General features: G+C 34.3%; 3 protein-coding genes across 4 annotated transcripts; 2 read left to right on the top strand and 1 right to left on the bottom strand.

Moving 5' to 3' along the window:
- Positions 1-549: 549 nt before the first annotated feature.
- Positions 550-3748, top strand: LOC133692657 (phytoene synthase 2, chloroplastic-like). The gene is made up of 5 exons (XM_062113758.1): positions 550-1077; positions 1978-2028; positions 2412-2584; positions 2699-2934; positions 3051-3748. The coding sequence occupies exons 1-5, from the start codon at positions 690-692 to the stop codon at positions 3421-3423; spliced, it is 1221 nt and encodes a 406-aa protein (XP_061969742.1). The 5' UTR covers positions 550-689; the 3' UTR covers positions 3424-3748.
- A 7312-nt stretch (positions 3749-11060) lies between these two features.
- On the top strand, positions 11061-14896 carry LOC133690517 (protein PHOSPHATE STARVATION RESPONSE 1-like). The gene is made up of 5 exons (XM_062110742.1): positions 11061-11371; positions 11705-11781; positions 12749-12870; positions 13450-13555; positions 14428-14896. Exons 1-5 carry the CDS (start codon positions 11248-11250, stop codon positions 14677-14679), a joined length of 681 nt encoding a protein of 226 aa, XP_061966726.1. The 5' UTR covers positions 11061-11247; the 3' UTR covers positions 14680-14896.
- A 1415-nt stretch (positions 14897-16311) lies between these two features.
- On the bottom strand, positions 16312-20491 carry LOC133691538 (uncharacterized). Of its 2 annotated transcripts, none has more exons than XM_062112078.1 (9): positions 20333-20491; positions 19694-19845; positions 19512-19600; positions 19288-19426; positions 17947-18021; positions 17643-17764; positions 17497-17572; positions 17350-17409; positions 16312-16782 (listed from the first exon to the last, which is right to left on the bottom strand). In XM_062112078.1, exons 2-9 carry the CDS (start codon positions 19814-19816, stop codon positions 16654-16656), a joined length of 813 nt encoding a protein of 270 aa, XP_061968062.1. In that variant the 5' UTR covers positions 19817-19845; positions 20333-20491; the 3' UTR covers positions 16312-16653. The 2 variants fall into 2 exon arrangements, with proteins under 2 accessions (XP_061968062.1, XP_061968063.1); XM_062112079.1 differs by having other exon boundaries at positions 19694-19850; positions 20334-20489.
- Positions 20492-20982: the final 491 nt, after the last annotated feature.

The following is a 20982-nucleotide window of genomic DNA, read 5'->3' as shown; positions in this document are numbered from 1 at the left end:
AAAAAAAAAAAAAGAGATTGGGTTGATAAAGATTTTTCTAGTTTAATTTTGTATTTTTCAACTAATTTAAAGTTATTTTGAGTTAATAAATTAGTATATTAAGTTTCATGTTTTTTGATGGTTTATGTAAAAATATGTTGAAAAATAATGTTTAAAATAAAAAAACTTTTTTATTGTATGATATTTTAATTAATTTATTCATATATGGATATGCGTACCATACTAAATTATTTTATGAAAATCTTTCTAATAATTTTGAACCTACGCCACTCCACTTCCTAACTAGACCGATTCTCTTCCTATAAATGCGATTTTTTTATCCAGTAAATGTTCAACAAAAGTTCATCACGATTTACTAGCAAAAAATAAAAGTTTTAAAGCTCAAGGAAAAAGAAAGAAAGAAAAGATAGATAGATAGATAACTAGTAATTGGTTTAAATCCTAGAAAGGCCAGTAGAAGGGTTAAAGAAACGATGTCCACATATTCCAAGGGCCTGGCTTGTGGTAACAAGGCAGAAGAAGATCCTCAGCATCACCTCACAATATAAAGTGGAAAGCCATGTAAGAAACTCAGAACAACTGGTTAGCCAACCCAGAAAGCAAGAAAATAAAAAGCTTCCACTCCTCCCTCGAAGACATTCTCACTACAGCCAACAGGCCTTTAAGAAAACCAGTGAAGAATTATCGAGATGTCTGGTGTTCTCCTTTGGGTGATTTGTCCCAAAGAGAATGCCGGTTTTGCTGCAACAACTTCGTATAGTTTAGTCCCAAAAATTCGCGCACAAGTAAGAAGTCATAACTCCAAAGGGTGTTCAAGACTCAATTTCTCTTCTGGGGTTTTTGCTGCCGCTTCCCTTTCAAGTGCAGTGGCAAACCCACCAAGATCTTCAGTTGAGAAGGTGTATGAGGTTGTTCTAAAGCAAGCTGCTTTGGTGAAAGAACAGAAAAAAGAGAGAGCTTTGGATGTTAGAAAAGAAAAGGGTCAAACTGATAGCATGACTCGTGGGGATCTGCTGAATGGGGCATATAACAGGTGTGGCGAGGTCTGTGCTGAGTATGCCAAGACCTTTTACCTGGGTAATTGATCTCTCGCGCTCTCCCTCCCTCCCTTTCTCTCTTCTTCTTGTTTGTGTTTACTTACAATTCATAGTTATCAGAGGGCTTGCTTAACTTATTGTTTTACTAATAAAGACGAAGTAAAGTTTTTATTAAAAAAAAATGAAGTGAACTGGTTTCAAGGATATAAAATATTGTCGTCAAACATAAAAGTTACAATTCTACAGTTAGAATCTGACCATGTTAGCCTTTCAAAACTTAGCAGTTTGCACATGGCAAGAGATCAATTGACTATTACAATACAACACTTTTTATCTGTTTAATTATCTATCTTCCATATCTTTTTCATTTTTATACTAAATTTTTTATTTCCTTGAAGATTAGCCCTTTGTTGCTACTTGCTAAGATAACGAAAGGAAAATAAGAAAAGTTCAATTGCTTTGCTTTTCTACTTTCCGTCTGTGCTTCTTTCTCTTGTTGTGGAAACGATTGAAAAGGCTAATGGCGGAGAAATAAAGAAGGTTGAAAAGGGCTCTATAGAGTGACAACATTATCATGGCATTATACTAAAGATAATGATTTCAGCACAGATAATGTTCCCTTTTATTATTTTTTATGGGAGCTCATTAAATCTAAATTGAATCTAACATACATGATTTATTACATGTTAAATATAATAATGACTTAATTCTTACAATTTTATTTCTCTCACAAACACACATGATTCATTGAATTCAAAACTAATTGTGAGATATTGAATATGACGAGTAATGCTACCAAGGGGGATTTGGATGGGGAACATGAGAGTGTTCGAAGCGGCGGGGAATTAGGAACTGAAATGTCAAGTTAATAATGTTGGTCAAATTGGAATAAAATTTTGTGTTATAATCAAGTTTCTTACCTGCAATATTCCAATTTCAGGCACATTACTGATGACACCAGAGCGACGAAGAGCTGTCTGGGCAATTTATGGTATGTATGCTATGGCCCTCTTTCAACTTGCCAGTTCATTTTGTTCTGTTGCATTTATGCTCCCTATACACCAATTTGTTTGTTTGTGGTGGGTGCACTAGGGCCGATTTTGGCTAGATCAGTATGATCTGCTATTCTGCTTACATTATGGGTCATATGGACATTCCATGAATGTGAATGAGCCCTGTAAATGACCCAAGTTGTGTTTTTTCGTATCACTACCAAGGGATTTGTTGTTTTGGAAAAAAAAGATGTCTCTCTACGTATTTCATCACCATGTGTAGGTCATTGTAGAATTCTCTTGCAATCATAATGGCTGCGAAACACTTTTATGTAAAAACCCCGAAGAACTAGTCTATTTACTCTTTGTATCTGTTCTGAAGTGTGGTGCAGGAGAACTGATGAGCTTGTGGATGGCCCTAATGCATCACATATCACACCCAAAGCTCTTGACAGATGGGAGCAAAGGCTGAATGAACTTTTCGAAGGTCGCCCATATGATATGTACGATGCTGCTCTATCAAACACTGTCTCCAAGTACCCTGTTGATATACAGGTAAAACCTAAACCGCAATGCTAGATAGCCAGCATGCTTTTGTATATTCACTGCAACATCTATTTAGTGATAAATTATTAACCCCCGTTGGTTGCAAATCCTCTCTTGTGACAGCCCTTCAAGGACATGATAGAAGGAATGAGAATGGACCTGAAAAAGTCGAGATACAAGGACTTTGATGAGCTTTACCTGTACTGCTATTATGTTGCCGGGACAGTGGGGCTAATGAGTGTTCCAGTAATGGGAATAGCACCGGAATCCAAGGCCTCAACAGAAAGCGTCTACAATGCGGCTTTAGCCCTTGGGATAGCTAATCAACTAACCAATATACTCAGAGATGTTGGAGAAGAGTAAGCTTAATTATAATATAATCCTGATTCGAATTGCCAAGTAGATTTCTTATTAAGCAAAGAATTAACACCCTATAAATCTGTGAATACTGAGAATGTTGGTTGGTCCTTGTCAGTGCTAGGAGGGGAAGAATATATCTCCCACAAGATGAGCTCGCTCAAGCTGGTTTGTGTGATGAAGACATATTTAATGGGAAAGTGACAGACAAATGGAGGAGTTTCATGAAGGTACAGATAAAGCGTGCAAGAATGTTCTTCGACGAGGCTGAGAAGGGTGTTGCAGAACTCAATGATGCTAGTAGATGGCCGGTATGGGCATCTTTGCTGCTATATAAGCAGATATTGGATTCTATCGAAGCAAATGACTACGATAACTTCTCAAAGAGAGCTTATGTGGGAAAAACAAAGAAATTTGCATCATTGCCTGTAGCCTATGGTAGAGCACTCATGGGTGGTTCTTCTAAATTCGCCAAGCCAGCAAGAAGTTGATCACTTCGATTTTTTGCCCTTGAATTTAATTGCTATATTACCAAAAAAAAAAGAAGAAAAAACCAAGTTTCAAAGCTATAAATTCCCTGCTTATTTCATATGTGAAATTAAAAAAGAAGAAGCAAAGCATTGGTTAATTTTTGCAATGTCTTTCACCTTTCACTCAACAGATCGTAGAGGAGCATTGGTAGCATTTGTAATAGATAAATTTATTATTTTCATGTCACTTTAATCAAATGTCTGTCATTGTATATTTATCTCAGGACACAACCAGATGTAACCTTATTTACCTTCTATATCAAATTACAAGGATTCTTTTTGTGAAGTGTTCTTCTTTTTTTCAATTTAGTACCACTTTTTTTTTACAACTATCCAAGTTGTTATGGTATTGCCTAGTTTTGAAGTTTTTCTTATTAATTTTATTTTTTCTTTTTAATTTACTTTTTTATATATATATTTTTTAGATTGATAGGATTGTTTTTTTACCTAGTTTAATTTTAAACTTTAAATTAGTTAAATAATTATAAAAGTTTTTAGCTTGATTTGGTGAATCGGATTTAATAACATCGAATAGTTATCTATAACATGAATAAATTTTTTTATATTTTGATTTTATTCTATTTGCGAGATACCCATGTAATGCTTCTCTAACCAGCTGAATCATAAGAAAAAATTAAATTTAATATCACATTTAAGTCATAACCCACTAAAATCATTGCAACATACCCAGCTTCATATATATATATATATATATATATATATATATATAAGACAAGAGAAAGAAAAGAAAAAATCAATTTCCCTCCAAATCGCAAGATCTCTACCCCAGGTCAAACTTGTAGCTCTGTCACCTCCACAACAGCTCCTGTTCATGTCAACAACACATTTCATATATAAGGTTACTAAAACAGGATTTCTATTAGCTTGGACGATACATTATGATAACAAAAAACATTATTAGATGTCTGACAACAAATTAAGAATATAACATATAGTTTAATGTGATTAAATACGGCGGAGACTTCTAAAATAAACTGAAAAGGATATATTCCATTCTTTCTTTAACCTTTGTGGGCTTTTATCCACACCGAGGCAGAATGGCATTCTTCTCTTTTTTGAGACTGAATCGGGCTTCTTCTTGCTTGCCCATGCTTTGAACACCATTACTTTAATGGATGTAATGCCTGTTGTATATAGTCCAATAGTCTGTACCCAGTTTGAACAGGCTTCGTTAACAGGGCTCTGTTTTAACTCTGAACGTTGAGGCAATTCGATCAGAGTTCGGATCCAGACGGGGGTGCAAACCATGGCAAGGCCCTTCTGTAACATCTGCTCCCCGGGATATTTTGGCTTGGATCCCGATTTTTCCCCTTGTTTCTTCCGAGGGGGCAAATACCATGGGAACATGCAAATTTTAGGTTAAAATCCGTTTTGAACTTCAATTTCTCATATATTATGCCCGCTAACAGGGAGGGAAAAACAGTATGTAATTCTTTGATTTCGCGGCCAAACAGTGTCTACGTCTCCAATTTGACATTAATTAAAACTCGACATCATGATATCTCCTCATGATACATCTCGTTTTCTTGATTTGCTTCCAACGTTGGCAAGCCTGCATCCAAAAGAATTCAACGAAATTTGTGCGAGGACCATTCATGTTGGGCTATACTAGCTTTAGCCTTTAGGTGCTTGTTTTAAAGCCAAAACTAGTTGAAAGGATACACGAAATTGCTCAACAAGGGAATTTGAATTCTAAAGTAATTGTATTATCAAGTTTTATAATAATAAATATAATTCTTAATCCAATTATTGAATTGAAATAAAAATTCACCCTGAATTTATTTTGGGATAAGATTTTAGGTAAATCCTTACGATAAAAATTAGAATGGACTACACAAATTTTATTATTTATTTTTTTAACTTATGGATATTTTATTTGGTAAAAATCCTTTTCCTATAAGGATATGATAGCTTTTTATAAGAATTTTATAGTTCTACAAGAATTTTTAACATACTATAATATAATTTTTTAAGTGTAGTGAAAATTCATTAATGTTTCAAAATTATTTTATTATAAAGATTTTTTATTCATCATAGCTACATAAAGAAAAAAGAACCAGTGATATTTACTAAAAGATTAGTTATCTTATTATTTTCTTTATATTCGGAGACTTGGTTAACATACTTTGGGTTTTTTGTAAGTAAGTAAATATTAGCCCACAAGTTTTGGGTATATTAGGGTTACTAGTTGAATTATTATACAAGGTTTTGTAAGCTGAAATTTTCAGCAACTATAGATTTATAAAATATTATTGTATTTCGTTTGAAGCAAACGTGTTCCTTGCATTAACAAAGAAGAAAATCTGACTTATTAAGGTATATATAATTAACATTGTGGCATCAATTCATGAATTCCAATACCTTTAATATTTAGTTACATGTTAACTCTAAATCAAGGTTTTCAAACTTGATTATCGATTTTCTAAGAGAAAATATCATCTTTGTTAGGAGTTGTTTGATCACAGGATCAAGATGTTTTTATTAATTGATATCAAAGTTAGGATTTGAAATTAGGTTATATCTCTTATTTTTTGTGTTTTTTTAATATTAATTTTATCCTTTGTTTTAGGTCAGAATTCTATGAGTCAATTTTCGTAATATTTATTTTCTTTCCTGCATGATTTCTTGTTTATTTTTATTATATATAATTTGTCTGATTACATCTATTTCTTGTTTATCTGTTTCGGTCATTTGCTTGGGGGTTTCTTGGGGAAATTTCCCTGCTTAGACTAATCCAAAAGAATTCAACGAAATTTGTTCAAGGACTTGTTTATATTCCACGAGGACCATTAATGTTGGGCTATACTAGCTTCAGCCTTTAGGTCCTTGGTTTTAGTTGCTTTCAGCCATTAACTTTGAAGGATTCGAAAAGACAAACTTGTTTCCTTTTGTTGAGTGTCGAGGAATTTATATTCATTCCTCTTTGAAAAGCAGAGCCTGCAACCTTCACTTAAATAAAAGGGTTGCCCAATGAAGCTAGAGCCCCCTTGGTTTTCGTCCCTTTCTTGAACATGCTTTTGGTCTTATTTCTCGGCTATCACCTCGCCGAACTTGTGCACCACCCCATGTTTCCGATATGTCGTGCTACGAGATAATACCCTATCATTAGCTTACGAGGAAAAGGATCCCCTCTAGTTCTACCAATCATGCACTCTTGAGTTTTACCTAGTGATAAATGACATTAATGGCCATCTTCATCCATGATCGATGGTGGCAAGTTTTTCTATACCAAACCCACTTTGACGACGAATGGGATTGAGATGCTAAGCTCACAAATCACATAGCATTATGTATAAAAATTATATTTGTGTGTACGAGAATATTTTGGTTACTTGTTATGGATGCAGATGTTGTTGGTAAGAATAAAATAAGAAATTAATGCCAGTTCTGTAGTTGATTTCTTTTTTACCTACTCTTTTGACATTTTTGTTATGATTGCGTATTTAATCGGATGAGCCTTGCGTCTATGTTATTTTTTTAAAAATCATAACTTGTAAAGTTTCAACTTTATACCTTCATTTTTCATTCATGAAATATACAGTAAAATATAGTATAAACCATCAAATAGCACAACCAGTAGCATGATAATGGATATCTACGAGATTTTAATATTATCTATACTCGAACCCGAATGACTGTACCCTAACCTTACCCGACAGGGTTTATAAAATCTATTCTATGACCCGACCGGACCTACGTGGTACCCGGAAATCTGCTCTTAATTTTAGTCATAACCAGCTGTTGAAAAGTAAGACACTCGAGAGAGAGAGAGAGAGAGAGAGAGAGATGCAGTATTGATCACTTCCCACTTACCTGCTCCTCCTGAAACGATTAATTAATCAGTTTAGGTAAGTCTTCAAGAAACACACCGCGTACCTCCTTTACAAAATTAGGATGATCCTCGTCAGCAAGATATTCAAATCCAGTGAAATTGTCATGATCAAGAGCCATCGAAAACATATAGTGACATGATTTTCCAATATCAGTACAAACACAAAAATCAAGATAGTCCTTTTCTTTAAGGATTTCTCAAGATATCAGATCAAGAAAACACTAGCTATTGGAATTACTCTCTGGTTCTTCAATATCAAAACTGCTTTTATCGGAAAAAAGCTCCCAAGCAAATGATCAATCAATAGAATCTTCACAAGAATCATGAGATGCTAATTATATATGCAAGGATATTTAGACGCATGAAAAGGCAACAGAATACACAGAAATCAATAGCAATCTTAATTTTTAAAGAATGAAAGATAGCCATCAATTTATTAGATATGGACATCAAAACGAATCTTGAAATGTAAACTATTCGTCAAATGAAGAACAAGAAAGCAACCCATAAGAGAGAGAGAGAGAGAGAGAGAAGAAGTCAATATTATCAACGCTTTAATATTGGACATTTTCAATTTCAAAACAAAAGATTCCACTCTTCAATTTCGAAATACGAAACAAGGCATGCAGTTGAGTAGAGGAGAGTGAGTCTGTGTGGACTGTGGGCTGCGGCCGAGGAGAGAAGATTAATGACATAAAACAAGGCATGCAGTCTTCATCAGCTATACATAGTCGAAGCTTTTGAAATTCGGGATAGCTTTTGATTGAATGGTAATGTGTTTTGTCGAAAGATTTATCATAGCTAAATTTGTCCAATTGCACGCCTGATCAGGTTGGCATCTTTTCAAGGATAAATTCGAGGGGCAAACATTCTCAGCAATGTATTGAGGAAAGAACTGTAAACTTTCATCGTTACATCGAGTCATTATGTATATATACTATGTACGTACCAAATGTCCGAAAGGTTTGAAAACTCAAGATGAACCTGCGATCAGATCGGAAGAGAGAAAGAAGATGAAGATTAAGAAACTTGTATATATCGAGTGATCTTGGCATTCATTAATTTTATATATTAATAATAGAGACAGACTATCATTAACCATAATCGTGCATTGATGATCAACTAATGATAAGTGTGAGTACTACAGTACTGTGCCCCGATTTCATTTTCTTGTTTTCCGATTATATTTTCTCCTGCACTTCAGCAGTATTTATTAATTCTGCCCGCAAAGCAGCAACAAGGCATAAGGTTAGAAATCGCATGCTAATAATTAGTGGTTTCAGAATATTATTGCAATATATAGAAAGCTTTTATATATATATATATATATATATATATATATATATATATATATATATATAAACATGTAGAGAGAATGTGTTTAATTTACAGTCGATGAATCACTGATAAGATATAGAATACTTTACGATATAGATAAAATGCAATGGTAATTCTTAAAAAAATCAGGAAATGATATATAAATAATACATTATTTTTTTTTAAAAAAATCATTATCGGGAGAATTTTACTTGAATAATATATAAAAACTAGCAGGTAAAAAAAAACAATATGAACAATAATAATTATTATGATGGCTATAAAGAATTGGTGATCGTTTGGTTTTTGTTTTTGTTTTTTTTTAAATCTAATTATTGCTACGTATCTCCCTGTTGACTAATTTGTAGCAATAACGTGTTCTTATCATAATTCTTTTTATAAGATTATAATATTAAAGAAAAAAAACCCAGAGAAAGATTCCCTTTGACTGAGAAAATAAGAGAATTAGCAATTTGATACCTGGTTGCGATGTGTGAATCAGCTTTTCCTTTGACTGAGAAAATAAGAGAATGAGCAACTTGATACCTAATTGCGGTATTTGAATCAGTTTTGGTGGCTAAAGTACGTGATTAAATTTATTTATTTAAAATATATTAAAATAATATTTTTTATTATTTTTAAAAATATTTTTTCTGATATAACACATCAAAATAATAAAAAATAAAAAATTAAATCTTTATAAAATACCGTTTTAACCGCGTTTCTAAACTGGGCCTCCATATTTATCTATATTATTTAGCATAGTTATCGAGTTACTTGTAGAAATAAGATTTACCTCTGTCACTTTCACAAAGAAAGGTAAAATGACACCCCTTCAGATATCTGCATGTGTATTTGCCTTTTGGCCAAAATTACAGTGAAAGCAATCTTCCAGATCATAAATATTATATAATTTATAGCAATAGAATACAAATTGCGGGAGCTGGGAAAACGTGAGAGATATTCTTTTACTCTCTGTTTGCAAATGTGGATCCATTTCTTTTGTGTGGTTTACGTGCACGGGAAGGTGCCCACGCACGCTGATCGATCATCCATCAAACAGGCGGTCAAGATCCTGCAACAGAGAAGTCCATGGTTGGATGCTAAATGACAGGGACGGTTCATTGCATACCATGTATCTTTAAAGCACCGGAATGTTTTCAACCATATGATGACGAGCCAGAAATTCCAGGGGGAAGCCAAGCGGCTAGCTAGCTTTTCTCTTTTTCTAGCGTATTGAAAATGGTGGCGCTGAACACGGCAGCCACAAGTCGAATCAGATGGGTCCAAAAAGTAGGCACCGTCTTCCACAGCCATGAAGTTGATAGGTTAAGGTCATGGCCTTGACATAACCCTCTATCTGCTTTGCCAATATCGATGGCTTGTTAATTTCTTCTTCTTCTTCTTTTCCCCAGAAGGTGCCATGTCCTCAAAGTGAAATGACAGAAGAAAAATCTCATAGATGCCTGTCCGAGGTTATGGCCACATGCGCTTTTGATCATAAAACAAATAAGAATAAATAATCATTGAACTAATTAAATCACACATATACAATTTTTCTGATAAATATTTTGTCTTAAACACACACACACATATATATGAAGCATTTCTTTATAAAAAACTTTAGTTTTTTCATTATTATTTATTAAATTTAATATTTAAGCCTAGATTTTGTTCAATCTTATGACGGGTGATTCATTTTCAAATCCATATATTATTTATTTATTTATTTATTTCATGTGAGTTTACTGTTTCTAACACTCTTCTCATTTACAACCTATTTTCTTGAGTTTTGTCAAGTAGATTGGTATCAGAAAGCTCACTGGACTTATAATATATGTGTTAATACCATATTAGATTTTTTTTGGATAATTACACCATATTAGATTTGACAGGCGAGTTTTATTTTTTATTCAAAAAATCTAAGTCAACTGGTAGGTGATTAATTTTCAACCTTTATATCTGTTAATTATAAACTTAATTATAATCAATTAATCATATCAAAATAGAGGTGGGAAAATGAAGTTCTTGGGCCTTGGCAAATCATTTAGAGGGATGACTCTTAATTGTTCTTGACTTATTCAATAGATTCTTTCAAAAAACTCATGGATTGTGACTCCAAAGAAATTCTGCATCCTACAAATTATAAGGTGAACAGTCTACTCTAATTATAGGTCAAAGACAGTGTATATCTTTTGATTGTTAACTGGTTAAAGCAGATTACAATCGCCATGAATATTCATGGAAGGTTAGACGACCGTTTCGATCTTCTAAAAAATTAATTGAAACAATAATCGTGTTATTAAGCTTCGAACTCCGAAGGTAAAGGATGGTGGGTGGGCTATTGTTTTTTCTTCTTGGTTATGTGTTGTGGGTTTATTCTCGGGGCTCAACTTTTCAATTTACTTAAGAGTTCATTACCACTTAAAAAAAAGAGAACAAGTTTGAACAGGAACCTAATTAAATGCTTAAAAAAAGAGTCTTTGGTCTTAGACTGACGATCACAAGTTTCTTTCTTATTTTGTATGATTGCAGGCAGATATGCGTTCATATATATTATAAGTTTAGGCTTCTCAAAAAACATTCTGGACCAGGTAGAGAAGCTATAGCTAGCCATGAAAACTTCCCAGGCAAATGGAGCAAGGCAGTACATCAAATCTGAACATCCACGCCTCCGATGGACTCCTGTGCTCCATGAACATTTTGTTGAAGCCGTTGAAAGCCTCGGTGGAAAATACAGTAAGTTGTTTCGGTCGGTCGTCTGATTTAAGGCTTCTTAATCAAAGCCATGAAGAAGACACTGCTTTGATTAACTTAATTTCTTAAAATGAAAGCTGTGTATAGAGTGCTTAAAGCTACTAAGGAAGATCAAAGGATTCCCTTTTCCTTTATGATTTCAAACAAATTATATATATTTAAATTATGGTCAACCCTTTTGTTTTTTGTTGCCCTAAATCTGCATGCCCTAAGAAAACAAAATCTTGCTGGATCGATCGTGCATACACGGTTAAGATCAATCTGTACTCTTCTCCATTACTGATTTGTATATATGATGTTGATGATTATGCTCAGAAGCAACGCCTAAGCGAATTCTACAGACGATGAGCGTGAAAGAACTGAGGATTTCTCATATTAAAAGCCATCTTCAGGTATGTCTCTCATATCAGCTAAAGAAAAGAAAAAATGTGAGCAGATCATTAAACAGCAAGACAATATGTATGCTAGGTGGAAGAATTACAAGAATGCTCCTTGTGCTATCATTATAGGCAAACCTAACCATTTCATTAACTTGAAGCTCGAAAGCGATTGGAGTTCCTTTTTTCTTTCTTGAATCTATACGTCCGAGCTGTGCATTGCAAAATTTAGACCTAATTAATTTGATGGTATATTTTCTCTGTCCAAATTGATCAATTGTACTTGGATGGCCCCAAAGGATATTTAATCTTGAGAATTAAGATGAATTAATTACGATTACATACCGCATATGGGAAATCTAGAGAATCTATACACATGATGATGAATATGAGAAACCTAAATTAACCTGAAGGAGCTTGTCTTCGTTCTAAGCTATGGTTAAAAATAGTGGCTCTTCACTCTATTCAAAACAAATTATTAGTGTTGTTTGGTAGTTAATTAACAAAATAACAATGCTATATGATGATATCTCCCCATCTCAGGTATGATATCTATACAAAAATAGCTCATTTTGGAGATTGGACATGCTGTAAATTAAGCTAAAGGAGGTATTCAATTTAAAAACCAGGTCACATACGTGCACACATCTCTAATGTTACGTGTAATAACATCCACATATGGTCTGCTTTGGCACCGAATTTTGCTGCTATAAGAAGGATAGAAAAAGAAAAATCAAAGACCCATTATTTTCTGATGCATGTACATTGAGAGGAATCTAAGATTTATGCCGACCTAGTTAATTTGCCACATTTTGTATTGTTTCTGCATGTGATAGCATGGAAAAGAATCTTTGTTCTTTTTGCATGGATAATCTTAACTAAGTAAAGGCATAAGGGACCAGGGGAAAAGGTAAACATACATAACGAGGAGAATATATTTGCTTTTCCCTCTATCTTCAAGATTGAAATCTGGTTTTGACAGATGTACAGAAGCATGAAGGGTCCCAGAAACTTCAATATCATTATACCCATGAGGAAGCATCTGCAAGCAGAAAGAAAACTACTTGATGGCATGGGAATCTCCTCAAGTTTCTCCTCTCAGAGGTAAACATGCTTTATTGTCTTCTCTTCTCGATTGGAAAAAAAAACCATTTGAGCACACGTTTCACTCATAAAACCTTAATTATCATCTATACTTTCGTTAGCCACATTTAATCAGGTCATTATTGGCTAATGTCACGTTCTTCTTCTTCTTCTTCACCTTTTCTCTTTATGAATTAAATTCTTCTTCAAGTTTCCCTTATGAAAACCCTTAATTTACAACCTTTTTTATGAACAATCATGTATAAGCTTAATAACCCAGTAAGCTAATATGAGCAACCCTCTTTTACGGTGATTCAAAAAGAGAAGCAAACGTCTCTGCAGTTGTTTTCTAAGTTGGCTCTAAAGTTTGCATGGTAATTTCAATATTTAAATAATAAAGAAATGCTTTTATACGTGAATAACGAAGACAATTACTTTAAATGTCACCGTAGCATTTACTTATTATTCAATTTGTTAGTGTTATAACTTATCTTGAGGCGTTGGCAAATTAGACGCAAATAGAACTTTAAACAATGAAACTTCGCAGTATTCTTTATGCTTAAAAACACCTCCTCTCGTGCTGCTGTTTGTGTATTGAAGGGTACTACAAGGTGAGAGGTCTGATTCAAAATGTGATATGTTTTCTGATATTGAAAGCAATGGAATCCTACAAGCACAAGAAGAAGGTGGTGACCCAGAGCAACAGGTACAAACACGTATACATCAAATAATAATTTATTTATTTGTATCCACGTTATAGAAATCTTATGAAAGTTAATCATTTGTTGGTTGATTAATAATTCCAGGATTAGTTCGTAAATTAAACCTTTGAGAGATCGTACATATATATATCATGGCAAATATTGGAATTAAACGTTGTTAATTAGGTAATCAAGTGATCTGTACCAGTTTTATATCTAGAGGATGATATCAGTGATCTAAAAAACTGCTAGGATCTTATGTAAAGGCTCTCCCTTTCCTCCCTTAAACTCAAATAGCTGTTCAGCATTAATGCAAGGGATGGCCGCAGCTATACATTAGGAATTAGATATTGATACATGCTAGGTCATTTTACAGTGATTCTCAAATCATTTCATATATGTCAAGTGGTTAATTTCATAGATGATGTTAGTGAATATACTATAAATTATGTTTGAAGTCTTATTTAATAGTTAAAATTTTAGGCATGTTTAAGAGTGTAATAGATGTTGTTTTTTAAAATATTTTTTATTTAAATATATTAAAATAATACATATTTTTTAATTTATTTTTAACTTCCACGTATTAAAACAATTCAAAAATATATAACAAATAATAATTTAAAAAGAAATTAAGATTTTTTCAAAAACACGACATCATAGACTAGACTTAGTTGACCAGTATCAATTATTCAACACCCATGTATAATTAAGGTTTTTTTTTTTAAAAAATATATATTAATGAGGTTTTCCAAGTAAACATGGACTAGTTAATATATAACCCCATGTATATATGTTAAAATGGCTGTTCAATCCCAGCGATATTGTTCCCATGGCATTACATGATCGATTAGCTACAGAATTGGCGTAATCTTTGCAGGATTCAGGCACAAGCTTTGTTGGCAGTCAGTCCAGGGAAGAAAATATTGACAGGCTACCAGCTGAAACTTGTGAGCTCTCACTGTCGTCTTTCATCCCATCAATGGCGAGCTGTACCACCGAAAAAAGAGAGTTATGGCCATTAATTAACGATCTGCATCATCGTCGTGAATATACTTCAACAAATAATTGCATAAACATACAGGATTTCCAGTTTGAGAGTAATCACATAAACTTAGACCTAACCATCTGAACATGTTACGTACCCCCATCTTTTTTGTAGAAGTAGTTCATATATGTATATGTAGCTCAAAGTGACTGAATAGTATAGAAATTAATGTCGTGAATTTTGTTTATGTCAGTGACAAAATAAGCGATCGAGTGTTAGCTCAGGGACTGAACGTTTGTGAAAGAAGGTTCTTAATTTCTTGTGAAGCTAAGTAAATATGCAGTTGTCATTTGTTTATTTAGTCGATGGCTTGACTTATCTTGTAGTTTGAGTTTCCTCTCCATGCTCTCCTGTTCCTCCTGTACTTTTCTCTCTTCTCCCTTTTATGCTTTGGGGCTAAGTGCCACATTCTTATATATTACGGCATAAGGGTGTTCGCGGTTTGGCTTTTCAAAGTTCAGAAAATTCTACAAACTGAAGCATAAAGCAGTGGATTAGATGTATATTTCAACCAAACGAAACAGCTCATTAATCATCTTAATTTCTTGAGCCATTATTAAAGGGGTTTTTTGGGATTGAAAGGAGGTTAAAGGAATTGCTGTTGGTGTTCTTTGCTTGAGCCATTATTAGATATATAGAAGTATAGAAATTAGGGTTTAATCTTTTATTTTGAAGCATGTAATATAGAAAAATGGTTCTATCAACGAAAGAAGGCAAGAAAGGGAATTGCAACAGGAGAGGGAGATCCAGTTTGGTTCACAAGATAGAGGAAGAGGGAGAGTACACATACTAATTAAATATTCTTTTATATATTACATTGAAATTCTCTATCTGACAATTTATTAATTTACTGGAAACCTAGAGTAGAGAAATTCAATGCATAATTAATTTTGCAATCTGACTGTTCCATTCAAATTAGGTTTTAATGAACTCTACAAATGTTTGCTTGTTTTTTCAGCAATTCCCTCACCTACCCCAAATGTTTGTTTGTTATATTATACGCCTAAAGATCAAAATGAGCTGCAAATGATGATGATGATGATGATCAAAATCATGAGAAGAAGGATTAAACATTTGTTTAGATGCATTGATCATAAGAAGGATGTTGACTAGGAAAATCATATGGTTCTCAAAGAATCGAATGCTTTCATCACGTGGTGCATGATGAGGTAGTTGATGACTTCATCAATCTAAATTTATTCACTTTTCTTCTTAATCCAAAGAAAAATTCTTTGTTACAAACAAAACCGTAATCAAACTTACCAAAAAAAAAAAAAAAACACTAAGGTAAATTATTTTTTATAGTTAATTATTATCAAATATTTTTTTTATGATTTGTTGACTGTCATTACCTACTTTTTAAATTAAATTATTAGATTATTCAATGTTAGATCTAATCGAGTATGGTTTTATTTATTTGAAAATACCATCATCATCTGAGCATCCTATCCCGAGTTTAATATATATGAAAAAAATAACCTGATATCGCCACAAGCACCGGCACCGATGACATATTAATTTAGAGACTAGTGAGGTACGACAATTCCAGAACACGAGCGACCTTCACAGTTTGGAAAAGTAAATTCCCCTGCTGGACGCCTGATTTCAATACTCTTTTCCCTATTTGCCTAAAGATAGCCCTTGCCCCTCCGAAGATAACATCTTGCCCAGTCGAAGAACTGGCTAGCTTGACCCTTGATTCCGAGGAGATAGAGGTTTCGGCTACTCTGATCCATTAAGTATTTGTATTGACAGGGTAAATCCAGTTACATATGCCCGCATTTGCATGTCGTAGCATATCTCATCGTTTCTGTACAGACACACCTTCGATTTTCCTACTTGTCAGTACATACCTGTATCCAATTTCTTCTCGAGAATTGGATCTACATCCATTGGTAAACAAAAAGAAAACACATTCTTTTTTTACAAGGCTTCCTATCGTGGATGTGCACATTGATAGAGGGGGAGAGGAGGCACAAAATAAACACACCCGATCAGTGGCATGAGTTGAGGAGTACATTGCCTACTTGTTTGTACAGCTCCAGTTATACATGTTATTCAGTGCCGCTTTGCTAATGTCTTTTTCATCCCCTTGAAAATCTTCCAGAACCACATCATGTTCATGACAGATAGCACTACTGGTACTACTAGTGCTAAGAGTTGTCCAGAGGCGTGCATTTGTTTGACCTGTGGGGGAGGGAACAAGAATGGCGATTAACGTGCAAATCTTACTCATCAAGGAAGCATTGATTCATTGAGAGATAAAAGAAAATGCAACCATCAAGTTGAAATCCCAACACAAATCATCAAACATTCATATTAAGTTTGTTGCTCATGTCTATCTGTGAGAAATTACTACACGAGTAAAATGCAGTCATTCTTTCTCTTTTGTGGTCTTCTTTTCAACGAGGCTTTATAACGTGTTCCTAAGCTGTTGGGGATATGGCAAGATGAAGCACTTCTTTAGATCTGACAGCAAAACAAATCAGTCTCCTTCCCATTTCATACGGCCAAAAACCTCTTCTAAGTTCTGATGGAAACGAGGTTGCTTGCAACATGATGCAAACAGATTGCATTCCTCTCAACTCAACTAAGATTCACTAGTCGCTTGTGATGAATCTTTTGAGTTTCGATCTTATAGTCAAAAGTAAACTCAACTCGTTATCTTTTAAATTGTTATCAGTCATGCTTCCCAAATTTGCATCACACAGTCAGAATCATGACATGGAGAAGTTTTGCAGGTATAGTTATTACCTGATATTGGTGCAGGGAGACATGGTAAAACAAGTAGATAAACAAGAGTATCCTAGCAACCTGCACATAGTTATAATTATAGTTAATAAGCATGTCAGAAATTAGTAATGCAGAACGGGTGTTTATTTCAATTCACAAAGTACTTACAAACCAAGCGAAGAATATCACAACCCCATTTACGAGATATGCTTTAGACCTCTTCATTCCAGCTATGTCAAGATACCTTCACAAAACCAAGCTGAGCATCACAGTTGATCACAATGCTTGGCCATTGAATTAAAATAGAAAGTTACCATCTCAAATTGACTCCAGGAGTTGTTGTCTCAGAGATAAGAACCATGTAGGCATAAAGCTGCCCCTCCCCAGTCAACATAGAATATGCCACAGAAATCATGGAAAGAAAGTGATGAATCACCTGACATAATGATGTTATCATCGTATCCATGATTAATTCCAAATTTAATGAAAACCTCCAAGCTGACATGTCTCATCAAATAGGTTGTGCTTGCAAACAAACAAATATACCAAAATTGAGGACAGGGGAAAACATAAAGTATTGGGCTTAATTAATCTTTGCACAAAAGAGTCTGTACTTACATATTCCATCCCACCAAGAGAAGGATAAAACCATATAATCATCCCAAGGTCAGAAATGAAATAGCCAACAGAAACCTGTCAATATCATAACAAAGATTGAGATGAAGGACGCATAGCACAGCAGAAAATGATATTACTAGGCAAACAGAAAGCGTCAAATCTAATAGAAACTGTAGAAATCTTCTTGATGACATGGGCATCCAGACTTTTGGCTAGACTAATCTATTGGGTACAAGATGCCCCACCCACATATGGCAGATAATTTCTGCATAAAGCCATAGGAATGGCAATCAAGAGGTACTTGCAAGCAATGAAATTCCTCCATCAACAATGTAAGTAGGTATAAGAAAGTAATTTAATGTGTTTTAGAAGTATGCCCCCACTTCCATGTATGTGTACTATCATGCAGATCAAAGAAGTTAGAGAAATCCTTGGAGATCTTACACAGTAAAATCCATGTTTACAGAATTCGAAATTAAGTAAGAGAATATAGAAAATCTTCGACAAGGGCACTCCATGAAGTGATAACTTGTGCTATACACCAAATAGCCCTGAAAGTTAATGGATGATCAAAAATGTAAAGGTGTGCGGTAACCAATAACACAGAACATTTTATTTGTTCTCCATTCAAAAGTTGACTAGCTACAAGGGACCGAATATTTTCCTATTGATAAGTACGGCTTCAATATACAAGTGCAGGAGCTGGCAAACTTTTCCAAAGCAGCACCATTTTGTCTAAAATCAAAACACCCCAGGGGAAGTGGGCTCAACTGGGTATTCTGGAGAACTGTGTGTGTCAAACTAGGATTTGAGATAGAAAAGAGTGTTTTTATCTTTCAAAAAAGGCTGCCAATATGACCATAAGTTTTTTCATTTCACAACATCAAAGAGGACCCGCAGAACAATTTCCAAACAAACTCTGCTCAAGGAATTTTGCCTTCCAGTGTTCCCTTGTGCTAATTGCCAATTTTCCGTAGATCATATCTTTCCTATCACTCGAGCGCAATGCCATAAACACAAATTCTATAATATCACCTTCAAGACATCAACAAGTCATTGGGATTGTAAGAAAACGACACCAGGCTTTCCCATCTATCTGTGGCTTCCCACAAGACATTCGTCTGTTTTTTTCACTTGCGATTAACAGAGATGAACTATTAGGTCAACAGCAAAGAGGATTTTGACCCTAATGTGTGAGAAGGAAATTGCAGGTTGATTTCTGACTCCCATTGCACAACTAAATCAACACCAACATCTCCAAAATTCAATGCAGTTTACAGCTTAAACGTGCAAATATACTTAATGCCAAGGATAAACAAAAGCAATCTAGATCGTCCTTACCCCCAATGCAAATGTAGACAGTGCAGAGCTCTGTAATGTAACAAGGCCACCGGGACATTGATCAGAGAAAAGGTCAGAGCAAAATACAAAGTATAGTGACATCGTTGCCATGAAAACGGCATGAAAAGTGGATATGGCGCTGCATTGATAGTCGAAACAAAGTTATTAAAATTCAAAACAAAACGCAATAAGAACATTAACATTAATCGAAAAGATTCAATCACCGGTTGTTCCATTCAATACGTTGCGATTTCGTGAGGCTGGAATAGCTCTTAAAGTAAACAGCACTGAACAAGTTGGTAAGATCATATACCTGAAAAGGAGCCAACAGAAATATGATCCAAAAACTGAAGCAAAAAAGAGCAAAACTTTTTTTTTTTTTTTTGTATGATAAAGAAAAACATACCATCTTGCAAGCAAAAATGCCACCTATAATAGAAGTGTACGGAATCAAAGGATCAGCTAGTAAATATTCCTTCACCAGCAGCTCAGCATGACTTTGGTAAGATTTCATCGCCATGGCAATCATTTTATCCCAGCGGAAAAATTAAACCTCTCCTGCCCAGGACACAACGATTAAAAAAAAAAACATTAAGCAAGCTGGAAATCCGCAAAGATGTTGATCGCACACTCAAGACAAGTGCAAAAAGAAAGGGGATTTTCTTGTTCAGCCAACCCAAAAAAAAAAAAAAAAACAGAGTAATCTTAATTTTGCTGCTGCCCCTTGGTCATTTATCACCTGTGATCAATAGTGCATTTGTTGTCCGCAAATAATATCACTTATTTTTAAAAAATATAAGAACAAAAAACATCCTTAATCGCTCCAAGCTCAGAGCGCAAGAGTATCACACTTTTAACACAGAAAAAAAGTTCAGAGCGACAGAAGTTTGGTTCTTCTCGCGAGTAAAAGCCAGAAAAACAGTGAGGGAGTGTGCTGAGTGAAGAAGTAGAGAAACGGAAAAAAATACAGGCTGGTGTGAATAATATAAAGAGAAGAGAAGAGGAAGGAAGAAAGACTGTGGTTGTGTTCATATAATTTTTTCACCTGGATCGGGAAATATCGCCGGATGTTGCGGGCGGGCTTTTGCTGAACCGTTTTCGGGTAACAAAGAAGGAGGGGAGAGAGAGTGAGATTACGATGATGTCTGGTATTGCTATTATTATAATCTTTCTGGTCTTTTCAACTCGAATAATGATATTAGGAGATTCGCTTAGAAGAATTATTATTTAATTTAAGGATACCGTGTGAGGGAAAGGACCAATTGGAGTTAACCTCCGGGTGCGCGTTACGCTAGCTTTTTCACACATGAAATGAGGGGGGCCCAGCTGAGAAGCTTCCTATTGGCTTTGGAATTAGCCTTCCCCTTTTCTTCTTCCAGAATTTTTATGACACGAGGTTCTGCCCACGTGTTCTTACAGCATTAAATTTAAATCAAATTATAATTACAAACAAATCTAAAACCCGTGCGGAGTTCGTTGTTGATTGTACATATAATGTAGAATGCGAGGAAAAATATTATGGGTTGTGATTATGTTTTATTTTTTCAGTATTTTTATTTTATTATTTTTGTTTTTTTAAATTTCATTCATGATTTAATAATTATGAGCTGGTCTAAGGCTGCATTTATTTTCCACTAGTTTTTGTGTTTGCAGTAAAATAAACACAATAAATTATTTGGTAACAAGTTACTACGT

Source organism: Populus nigra, chromosome 4 (assembly GCF_951802175.1).
Source record: "Populus nigra chromosome 4, ddPopNigr1.1, whole genome shotgun sequence".
NCBI lineage: Eukaryota > Viridiplantae > Streptophyta > Magnoliopsida > Malpighiales > Salicaceae > Populus > Populus nigra.
Note: the sequence above shows the minus strand (reverse complement) of the source record. Positions and strands in the feature narration are given on the sequence as shown.